The sequence below is a fragment of the Lissotriton helveticus genome, chromosome 1_1 (genome assembly GCF_964261635.1).
Source record: "Lissotriton helveticus chromosome 1_1, aLisHel1.1, whole genome shotgun sequence".
NCBI lineage: Eukaryota > Metazoa > Chordata > Amphibia > Caudata > Salamandridae > Lissotriton > Lissotriton helveticus.
In genome coordinates this window covers 1808709307-1808721744 of record NC_136057.1, presented here as the reverse complement: position 1 = coordinate 1808721744, position 12438 = coordinate 1808709307, and the positions used below count along the sequence as shown (strand labels likewise).

The 12438-nt window shown below is 42.3% G+C and overlaps 1 protein-coding gene across 2 annotated transcripts in view; it reads right to left on the bottom strand.

Annotated features, from left to right (window-relative positions):
* The window catches only part of LOC144753101 (cytochrome P450 2D6-like), an 840402-nt gene that overhangs the window by 615624 nt on the left and 212340 nt on the right, over positions 1 to 12438 (bottom strand). For both annotated transcript variants that reach the window (XM_078640894.1, XM_078640901.1), the window contains exon 3: positions 2286 to 2438. In XM_078640894.1, the coding sequence (XP_078497020.1) occupies positions 2286 to 2438 (153 nt within the window). The remainder of the gene's footprint in view (positions 1 to 2285; positions 2439 to 12438) is intronic.

The window sequence follows — 12438 nt, the reverse complement described above, 5'->3', positions numbered from 1 at the left end:
TTAGCCTAATAATATAATGGGATGAGACATCATTAAATGTAAATACTCTATTATAATCGGACAGTTAACAAATGAATACCACTTTTTTTTATAAAGCAGACTAGCTTACCCGTCCCGTGTTGCTGCAATCTCCGAAGAAAGGAAATTCAAGGAAACTCGTTATGATAACATTCAATTTACATTGTTTCATTTTTATTGAAACTTATTCATTTTAATATGGAAAACATTTCAAAGTGTCGTTTTAATTCTATTTATTTATTCAAGTGCGTACATCAGTATTTGAAAGATTATGAGGGCCCTGGGGGGCCGATATTTAAAAATATGTTATGCCAGAAACCTTCGCTGGAGTGTACTCAACAACTTCCCAAAGTTTCCTGGCGATCGGATGAAGGGTGTTTTAATTTTATTTAGTTATTCGAGTGCTTGTGGATACACGATTTTTTGTTTTGCTGTCTTGTGCGTACATTAGTATTCGAAAGATTATGAGGGTCCTTGGGGGCCGATATTTAAAAAAAATGTATGCCAGAAACCTTCGCGGGAGTGTACTCAACAACTTCCCAAAGTGTCATGGCGATCGGATGAATGGTGTTTTAATTCTATTTATTTATTCGAGTGCTTGTGGATACACAATGTTTTGTTTTTCCGTCTGGTGCGTACATCAGTATTCAAAAGGTTATGAGGGCCCTGGGGGGCCGATATTTAAAGCATTTTAATGCCAGAAACCTTCGCGGGAGTGTACTCAACAGCTTCCCAAAGTTTCATGGTGATTTTTTGTTTTTCCGTCTTGTGCGTACATCAGTATTCGAAAGATTATGAGGGCCCTGGGGAGCCGATATTTAAAAACATGTTATGCCAGAAACCTTCATGGGAGTGTACTCAACAACTTCCCAAAGTTTCATTGCGATCGGATGAATGGTGTTTTAATTCTATTTTTTTATTTGAGGGCTTGTGGATACACGATTTGTTGTTTTTCCGTCTGGTGCGTACATCAGTATTCGAAAGATTATGAGGGCCCTGGGGGGACCAATATTTAAAAAACTTTATGCCAGAAACCTTTGCGGGAGTGTACTCAACAACTTCCCAAAGTTGAATGGTGATCAGATGAATGGTGTAGTAATGCATAAAGGACAAACAGACAGACAGACAGACAGACAGACATATTTACATTCGTTTTTATATATATAGATAAACATTAGCTCAAGTTGCCAAACATATGAAACGATGCTCCCATAATGCTCTGGGGGTGCAGCCTTGATATGGTAGGAGCATAGCAACCATACAAGGCTAGATCTAACCATCACATAACATACGTAAGCATATAACACCAAACAAAACCTTAAACCCTCAAGTACACCAGTGTATGACAAATAGTCGATTTCAGCCTCACAAGCGTAAACACAGCCCCAATACCCGGTATTGGTTTTACAGGCGTGGCAAAACAATAATATGCCTCAACACAACCACCACATATGTACATCTGCATATTCATTAGTCTACATACACCATCAAATGATCTACAGTCGTTTGCAATAATTGCTTCTTATATCTCTTGAAGGTCTCTAATACCCAGATATATAGCTACCTATGCCCTGATACAGTCCTGTGCACATGTATAGCCTCTTATGCACATGAATCGCCTCAAATGCCTAAGCACAACCACAGGAGACTAAATCGGCCAGGTTTTACCTTCTACTGCACAAAAGATCCTATGGACCCTGAGCAGTAGGGCCTGTGGAAGTCTGTGAGAGTGCCAGGCAGAGAAGAAATTAGTATAGCTCTTCCACAGCATTTATAATCTTTCCCCCAAAAAACTCCAGTACAGGTAGCACTGCTGAGGTTGAGAGCTTTTCCAGTGCGTTCCAATGTGGAATGGTAGTAGGACCTGCAGGGTCAGGGCCATGGGAAGAGGAACACTCAATAGTAGATCTGTTTTCATTTTGAAGCGACTTCAGCACAGGTACAAAATAAGAATTTGAAGCTCTTGAGGCTTATCCCACATCTCCCACCTATTTGATGATGAGTTGTGAGACAAGAGTATGACGATTCAGAAAGTAAACATTGGTCTAGGAGAGTCCTGTTTGATTTCTGTCCTTGCCACTGCCCTTACAATCTGTGAACCTGAAGTCACAGTTGTAATAAAAGGGTTACCATCAGCTGAATCATAGTTACTAGTTCTATTCTCTGGTGGCCAAAATGGTATCCCTGCAACAATCTTCTACCAGAGGGAGCCATGCAACCAATTGATTTGCTGTTCGATGTGATGCTCTTCAACATTAGAAACTTACCACCCTTGGACTTGAAGGCAGAGCAGAGAAACCCAGCCTCTTCTGTCACTCTCTCTGCCAGGGACTTCTTTCCCAGACCAAAATCTCTCAGAGTAGAAAGCGAGAACCTTCTAATATCCTTCCATGTCTGACCATATCTTGCAAACACCACTCCTGTTGAAACAAAACACAATAGTCAATGTACAAGCAGTCAGTCCTTTCAGGGTACATTAGAGTGCTGCGCTGTCCCCTGTGTGATAAAGACATAAAATAACTCCTAGGAGAATCTAGGAAAACAATGCATGGAAATATAAATATGTAAATCATACATATTTGATAAACTGTATACTAGTGTCATCATGGGCATTAGTGAGGCTTTGATGAAGCCTGTCGCAGGTAATTGTTGGCAAGAGAGATGGTCAAAGGTTTAAAAGGAAATGAAAAAGGGCAGATGTACTGTATGTTCATTAGATTACAAGCAAATAGTTTCTAAAAATTACTATTTTGTAGTTCAGTTCAAATCACTTTATTTCTGCCACCTGGGCCATAAAAGTACAATTCATCACACTGACGACATATGTCTAAAACAGTATAAATACATCCAATAGTACCTAAAAACCTATCAAAATATATATATATATAATTGTGGACGCTCCTCTTACACCAAAGAAACGAGTCACTCTGAAAGCGGGTGCTTCAAACCGCGATGGTGTCTGCGATCAATATACCAGCTCCGAATTCCCAAAAATACCCAGCCGGGTTTCAGGAAACAGCACTCTCAAGCACGGCAGTAAATTAGCAGGGGGTTTTATTATTCAGAATAGACGCGTTTCGGGAGAGCACTCCCTTCGTCGGTATTCACATCTGAAAAACTGTATGCAGCGCCATTATCTATGTTCGTCATGACATTAAACACAAACAAGGGACTAAACCATAAGCGCGTCATTATGCGCCATCTTTGTAAGTGCAAATACATAGGCGACAAAACATTGCTGACAGATTGATTACACCACAAATCAAGCCGTGTATCGGCACAGTAGTTATCTCAGTAATCACCCACATTATGTAAATATTCGGAGACAATTTATATCCGAACTTTGTGGCTACGATAACATAAAACACAACTCCAGCCCCTAAATCAGGTCACATTTTGGACATGAAAGCATCGGGCAAATCTTGCCGTGGATCGGCAATGGCAGCCACTTAGGACTGCCACAATGAAGGTGTAACAAACTATACCGCAATACACAGAGCAAATATCGCTAGGGGCAGCATCTTCAGCCCTAAACCCAACGTCTCTAAAATACATTTCATCTCAAAAACATGATTTCAAATTTCTTTCATTATCAAAACACCGCAATCCATCTTATCAACCCAAGTGAGAGGCCAGTTCTTCTCCCATATTCAAGCCTTTGGGCGCCCTCGTTTCTAGGTCTATGATATATCGGGACTCGAGTCTCCTTAATGCGAGCAATCTATTGCCCCCTCTCGGATTCTCTTCTACTCGGTCCAGACAAAAATACCTCAGAAGGTTCCTGTCACTATTGTGTCTGATGGAAAAGTGGCGGGCCACTGGGTATGAGAAATCCTTATTCGTAATGGCCCGCATGTGTTCCAGCACCCTCAGCTTAACAGGATTGATAGTGCTACCTACATATCTTAACATGCAGGGGCACAATAGGCAGTAGACTGCATGGTCAGAATGGCAAGACATAAATTTACTAATCTTCTTCCCTTCTTTGCAGCCAGGGACCTCATAGCTCAAAGTCCTTTTGCTTGATGCACAGGCCTTGCATTTCCCGCAAGGAAAAAAGCCTTTAGCATCCTTCAATGTACCCCGTTGCTTTTCAATAGGTGGTAAATAGCTATGAACTATTTGGTCACGTAATGATCTCGCCTTCCTGTATGTTATTAGAGGTGCGTTGGGGATATCAGACCCAATAATTTGGTCTGATTTAAGATATGCCAATGTTTAAACAGGATTGATCGTAATTTATAGGAATCTGCAGCATAAGGTGTTATCATGCGGAATTTTCCTTCTGTGGTAGGACCTGGTTTCTTAACAAAAAGACTAGTGCGGGGTATATTCCTGACCCTATTCAGAGTCTCTTTGAGAAGATTAGGATTATATCCTCTCGTCACGAATCTCTCCATACATTCAGTGGCTGCCTTCTCAAAATGCTCATTCTGACTACAGTTGCGCTTAAGCCGCAAAAATTCCCCGTACGGAATATTGTTAATAACTTTGCGGGGATGGTTACTGGACGCGTGTAAAATGCTATTTCCAGCAGTGGGTTTGCGGTACAATTGCGTGCAAATGCGCCCATCACTGATACTCACTTCCAGGTCCAAATAATTGACCTTTTCGGTACTGATTTCCCCAGTGAATCTCAGATGATGTTCGTTGTCATTGAGAATTTGAATGTACTGATTAGCTTCCTCAATCGATCCATTCCACACAAGGAACAGGTCATCTATGTACCTGCTCCATAACACCACTTTGGTGTTCCAGGTGGCAAGCCTGGGGGCCCAGGCTACCTGCTCCTCCCACCAGCCCACGAATAAATTCGCGTAGCTGTGAGCGAAGCAGGAACCCATGGCCGTACCAGACAGTTGGCGATACATAGTATCCTGAAAGAGAAAAATATAATTGTGTAAACAAAATGCAATTAATTCTAGCAGCATCCTGTTATGCATCGCATATTTAAGCTCTCTCTCGTTAAGGAAGTACTCCACTGCGTGAAGGCCCTGGTCGTGATCTACACAGGTATATAAACTTGTTATATCCAGGGTAATCAGTACATAGGATGGTTGCCAGTCCAAAAGTTCCACCTTTTCTATAAAGTCTGTGGTGTCTCTGATATACGATCTTAAAGACAATACAAAACTGAACAGATGGTGGTCTAAAAATTTAGAGAGATTCTCCGTCAATCCTCCCATAGAGGAGATTATTGGTCTCCCAGGGGGGTCATTGATGTCCTTATGGACCTTGGGTAGATGATAAAAACAAGGTAAAGTAGGGTTAGTGGTCTTTAGAAAAAGATATTCCTCCAGATCTAACATCTGTTTATCAAGCCATTTCTTAAGTAAAGCATGAAGATCATTAATACTCGCTAGATAATCTTGTTTCTTTATTGTTTCTTTATTTGTTTTTATCATCTACCCAAGGTCCATAAGGACATCAATGACCCCCCTGGGAGACCAATAATCTCCTCTATGGGAGGATTGACGGAGAATCTCTCTAAATTTTTAGACCACCATCTGTTCAGTTTTGTATTGTCTTTAAGATCGTATATCAGAGACACCACAGACTTTATAGAGAAGGTGGAACTTTTGGACTGGCAACCATCCTATGTACTGATTACCCTGGATATAACAAGTTTATATACCTGTATAGATCACGACCAGGGCCTTCACGGAGTGGAGTACTTCCTTAACAAGAGAGAGCTTAATTATGCGATGCATAACAGGATGCTGCTAGAATTAATTGCATTTTGTTTACACAATAATATTTTTCTCTTTCAGGATACTATGTATCGCCAACTGTCTGGTACGGCCATGGGTTCCTGCTTCGCTCCCAGCTACGCGAATTTATTCGTGGGCTGGTGGGAGGAGCAGGTAGCCTGGGCCCCCAGGCTTGCCACCTGGAACACCAAAGTGGTGTTATGGAGCAGGTACATAGATGACCTGTTCCTTGTGTGGAATGGATCGATTGAGGAAGCTAATCAGTACATTCAAATTCTCAATGACAACGAACATCATCTGAGATTCACTGGGGAAATCAGTACCGAAAAGGTCAATTATTTGGACCTGGAAGTGAGTATCAGTGATGGGCGCATTTGCACGCAATTGTACCGCAAACCCACTGCTGGAAATAGCATTTTACACGCGTCCAGTAACCATCCCCGCAAACTTATTAACAATATTCCGTGCGGGGAATTTTTGCGGCTTAAGCGCAACTGTAGTCAGAATGAGCATTTTGAGAAGGCAGCCACTGAATGTATGGAGAGATTCATGACGAGAGGATATAATCCTAATCTTCTCAAAGAGACTCTGAATAGGGTCAGGAATATACCCCGCACTAGTCTTTTTGTTAAGAAACCAGGTCCTACCACAGAAGGAAAATTCCGCATGATAACACCTTATGCTGCAGATTCCTATAAATTACGATCAATCCTGTCTAAACATTGGCATATCTTAAAATCAGACCAAATTATTGGGTCTGATATCCCCAATGCACCTCTAATAACATACAGGAAGGCGAGATCATTACGTGACCAAATAGTTCATAGCTATTTACCACCTATTGAAAAGCAACGGGGCACATTGAAGGATGCTAAAGGCTTTTTTCCTTGCGGGAAATGCAAGGCCTGTGCATCAAGCAAAAGGACATTGAGCTATGAGGTCCCTGGCTGCAAAGAAGGGAAGAAGATTAGTAAATGTATGTCTTGCCATTCTGACCATGCAGTCTACTGCCTATTGTGCCCCTGCATGTTAAGATATGTAGGTAGCACTATCAATCCTGTTAAGCTGAGGGTGCTGGAACACATGCGGGCCATTACGAATAAGGATTTCTCATACCCAGTGGCCCGCCACTTTTCCATCAGACACAATAGTGACAGGAACCTTCTGAGGTATTTTTGTCTGGACCGAGTAGAAGAGAATCCGAGAGGGGGCAATAGATTGCTCGCATTAAGGAGACTCGAGTCCCGATATATCATAGACCTAGAAACGAGGGCGCCCAAAGGCTTGAATATGGGAGAAGAACTGGCCTCTCACTTGGGTTGATAAGATGGATTGCGGTGTTTTGATAATGAAAGAAATTTGAAATCATGTTTTTGAGATGAAATGTATTTTAGAGACGTTGGGTTTAGGGCTGAAGATGCTGCCCCTAGCGATATTTGCTCTGTGTATTGCGGTATAGTTTGTTACACCTTCATTGTGGCAGTCCTAAGTGGCTGCCATTGCCGATCCACGGCAAGATTTGCCCGATGCTTTCATGTCCAAAATGTGACCTGATTTAGGGGCTGGAGTTGTGTTTTATGTTATCGCAGCCACAAAGTTCGGATATAAATTGTCTCCGAATATTTACATAACGTGGGTGATTACTGAGATAACTACTGTGCCGATACACGGCTTGATTTGTGGTGTAATCAATCTGTCAGCAATGTTTCGTCGCCTATGTATTTGCACTTACAAAGATGGCGCATAATGACGCGCTTATGGTTTAGTCCCTTGTTTGTGTTTAATGTCATGACAAACATAGATAATGGCGCTGCATACAGTTTTTCAGATGTGAATACCGACGAAGGGAGTGCTTTCCCGAAACGCGTCTATTCTGAATAATAAAACCCCCTGCTAATTTACTGCCGTGCTTGAGAGTGCTGTTTCCTGAAACCCGGCTGGGTATTTTTGGGAATTCGGAGCTGGTATATATATATAATTATACACATGTACTAATAAAAATGAAACATATCATTAAAAATGAAATGTTAAAAGGATTATCCCAATACGGTCCTAATGGGACACCCAGAAATATAAGTCATCAAGGGAGAGAGCGATATGGGTCTTTTTTGGTAGCACCCACATTGAGCCCAAACAATTTGTAATAGAGATAAACATTGGCATGCAAAAGTCTGTTCTAAAGATAAAGAGGGCGTCCATAGTTCCATACACCTAATGACCTACAAATTGGTGCCAACCAATTGTGCTGGGGGATAAGTAGCCTGGGCAAGCAAACATAACAAGTTCTACACTTTCCTTCTGGTGGTCACATATAGGACAAGTGCTAACTTCCTTCGCCCTTCCAGCCTGATCTAAATGACTTGAGGGGTAGAGTGCCTGTAGGAAACTGAAAATATCGGTTGCAGTGGAACCGTCACTACATCCCAGAATAATACCCTTAATGTCCATGTAATCGCTTGTTAGCTTGGCAGCAGCTGACCTCGAAACATCCTCAGCCTCTTCAAATGACTGATATTTCATTTTCATCGCAGTCTGAGATGGAAAGACAGATGTATTTGGTTGATTCCACAAATTATGGAGTGCTAACAAATGCAGGGCTGACTTCATGTTTGAGAGCCATGGAATGGAATTAAATTAGTCAGCCTTCATAACATCCTTTAAACTGTCATCATATTTAGCAAGATCGGGAGTGATCCGCAGGTACCTCTAGTACAATGTGGCCCTAGTAACTCCTAGATCAAAGGACAGTGGGTATAATGGAGTGCTGATTGGGAGGGAAATCAGGTTCCTAATGAACTTGTTCTCAGATTTTACAATGTCATTGTGTTTGGAGAACCCCCACAGCTCAGCCCCGTACAAGACTGACCCCAAACCTTAGCTTCATAGCTTTTAAGTGCTGGAAAAATAGGTTGACAGTTGGATGTCGAAAACTGTTTAAGTATTACACCAGAGATCTGTTTTAACATGGTGGTGTCCTTGCTAATGTGTGGCTGTCAAGACATACACTCTGCAATGGTAACACACAGATAAACAATGGAGTCAATTTGTTCTAAGGGGGGTTCCTCCCAGGACTAGTTTGCTTTTGAAAGATTTAAAGGACATCACCTTAGTCTTTGAGGTGTTAATTTCCAGGCCCGAGCCACCCAAAATTTGTTAAAACGATCCGAGCATTTCTGGAGGCCTGACGGGCTCTTGGAAATCAAAAAGGTGTCGTCAGAAAATAGGAGGATTGGCGTTTTAAAGCCTGCCAAAGATGAACCATCAGCTTCCATTTGTAGCAAATGTGAAGCAACATCATTAATAAAAAGTGAAAAAAGTGTGGGTGCCAGCACACAAACCTGCTGAACACCTTTGCAGACAGGTACTCGTTCTGTCAATTGAGTCTGATCCCCTTCCCATCCTATGCATGCATAATAGCCTCTTTGCAAACATATTAGAAGAGAAACAAGCATTGGCAGAGCAAGTAAGTCTCGCCTTTGGGACTTTATAAGTGTTTAGCCATGCAACAGTTGATATTGCACCAGTGATATTGTGCTGCATAACTAAACACTTATAAGGTCCTAAAGGCGAGACCTATTGGCCATGCCAATGTTTGTTTAACTTTAAGATGCCTAATTGTACAAGAGCACACAAACAGATGATGGCGCTTAGTAAGGGTGAGCTGTAAAGCATGGTTTGAGACAGATGATGACACTTAGTAAAGGTGAGCTGTAAAGCATGGTTTGAGACAGGTGATAGTGCTTAGTAAGGGTGAGCTGTAAAGCATGGTTTAAGACGGATGATGGTGCTTAGTAAAGGTGAGCTGCAAAGATAAACAGTAAAATACCAGTCCGTGAGGCACACTATGCTAAGCAGAGATTTTAAGTTCACGTGTTTTAAGCCACACCCTTATTTCATCGGCCACGTACCTCTGAGAGACCCCCCCAGTTTTTTTATCTCACTTAAAGCCCTGGTACATGTACTACTGTTTATCCAATTCTATACTCAGAGCTAAAAGTTTAAGAATACGGAGAACAAAGACAGGACTGGACGATGAGCTGGAAAGCTTGGGAGCAGGACAGTCTTCTACTAGAATACATAAATGTACATGGCATACCCATGGGCGTCTGCAGGGAGGGGCAAGGAGGGGCGCTTGCCCCCCCCCCTGGAGTGCCCCTCCTTGCCCCCCCCTCGAGTGTGTCAGCCCGGGCTGGTGACCGTCTTGTTTGCAGCCGCACCCGAGTACTTCACAGGTCTTTAAATGGCCATTTACCTGTTAATGAGGCTTTTTGTGAGGCTTTGTTGTTTTTTCACCCCTTCTTCGCCACTCTGCCTATTGCTGGAAGAATTAGCACCCCCCACCCCCGAAACTTGTAGTAGCCTCCCCCCACTTTCCCCCCACGAACTTTGGGCTCTAGTTGCGCATCTGGACTGGGACTAAATATATTTTCACCACCCCTTCTGCTGTGCTCTGAATCCGCTCCGAAACTGAAGCTAATTTTGATGCTTCTACCAGGCCAGAGAGTGGCGTGTGTTGTATACCACGGATCACTGGAATTTTTATGTGAGGCTAACCGGCTATGAGTATGACGGTGATTACAGGTACAAGTAACATTACTTGAGAGGCCGAGTGGATGTACTCAGACATTTCACGATGATCTGAGACTAACTAACTATATTGTGTACTGCTTACTATTGCCAATGATTTAGTACTGAAGCTTTCTGATGGAGTGGATGTTCTCTTTTTTTTTAATCCACTGCTCTGAGTGCTGACATAAGGGCCAAGAAACTACAGCTGCATGTGAGGAAGGGGTGTTTGATTTCCAGATCATTCGGGGGAACTTTTCTCAGTCCTTGCAGTGGATCTGGCTTAAGTACTGTACAATTTGCACAAACTACATAAAACCAGGAAGAATATGTTTCTATTTGATCCTCCCACTCTTCATTTCTCTTTTGGTCTTCTTATAGTACTGTTTCCAGTGCTATTTTCAGTACTTAATTTGTAAAAAAGTAAATAAATAGGTTTAGGGACCCAATGTTTTTTTCTTAGAAGCTGCCAGTAGCACTGCTGAACACCAGGGTGCCAAATACCAAAGCTGCTTACTCTTGATTCCAGCTCATGCCTCTTCTGTTCACCACCTTACACTTGCCCATTCTTTTTCATCTCTGCTTCATGAACCCAGTTCATAAGTGGGGCCTCTTATTTTGGTATCCGGGCCTTTTCTACTCATTCTGACACTGACTGAGTCTCCCAACATTTCTCCCCCTCCTTAGAACTCAGAGAGGGATCTCCCCTCAACTCCTAAACCTCCAATACGTTTTGGGTTTTGTCTCTCCCTTGTCAGTTGAAAAATTAGATCTGTTCTCTGTTAGTACAGATGATTCGAGTCCTGTAGTTATGGTAAGTTGACACTCATTTGGGCCATGAGCCACAAAGTCCACTGTAGAACTACAGGCTGTACGGCAGTAGTCACACTAGTTGCAGAGGCAGCAGTAGATGGGCTTGCTAAACAGATTTATGTAGCATCAGCCAGTCAAACAATTTATTTATAGATGTTAAATCATGCAAACAACCACTATATGGTGGCAGATACTGGAGGTGCCTGCATTCTCTTTCCTCAAGGATATTTTATTAACTTACAAACAGGTGCTTCTGGGTCACCTCTGTCGCTCATGTCCAGGTGATGCTGTCTTTCCTGAGAATGTTTCTAAAAGGCAGACCAACACCCTGCTGATCAGACAAAAAGGAACCATTAACTGAAAACAAGCTGAACAATATAGAGCGCTATGGGGTCTTACATACAGCATAAGTGCGCTGTGCAAATGTTGATGCCCTAGTGTCTTTTCACTTTGCTATCAAGAGGCCCCAGTTGAGAGACTTATCACTGTGAGTCGTGGCGTTTTAGCCAACAGCAGTTTGAATTCTGCAAATCTGCTGTGATGCAGGCAATTTCAGAGTCTTAGGCAAAATTACATTTTATCTTTTGTCAAAGTATTTCCCATAATAACAAGGCAAATTTAGGCCATTTGTTGCAGTTTTTCACTTCTTCCTGTTCATTTGTGATAGTGCTGTCAGTGAACTGCCTGCAACAGCCTTAATTTATATCCGGCAGCCTCAGCCTGTGCAGATAAGAGCGGTGGGGGTGGTGGGGGATTTCGATGGACAATGACGAGTGAAAATTAATTATTTATTTAATTTTCTTTCGTCATCGTCCTTCGAAATACCACCACCACCCCACCCGTCCCGACCGCTTTTACCTGCACGGACCGCAGTTACATCCGTCCCATTAAACCATGATAATCCCAGCTTTAGTCCAGAAGGCCATTTTCATTGCTTGCACCAGGGCCCGAGGCATCTATACTGCTTTAGTGGGATAATACAAAATAAACATATATGGCAGTGGGAATTTCCATAGATTGAGTTGTATCTTCAAAGCAAAGACCTTGCCCAGAGAATGATGTGGTTGCCAAGTCTGCCAATATTCTGATTATTTGCTGGATCGGGCTGCGCAGTACTGGATGGGGTTCTGAAAGTTGGTGTTGCATGCACTGACCTTGTGGCAGTTTTCACTCAAAAGAAATTTCCCGTCAAACTGTGTTGCATGAGTTCTGTGATTTTTGGCCAGATTTACAACTCACAAATCTTAAATTTACAAAACACTGATAATGTTGTTTCGAAATGTGAAAATTAGTTGTCAGATAACACCTCGGGGTAAAAATGGTTGCCAAA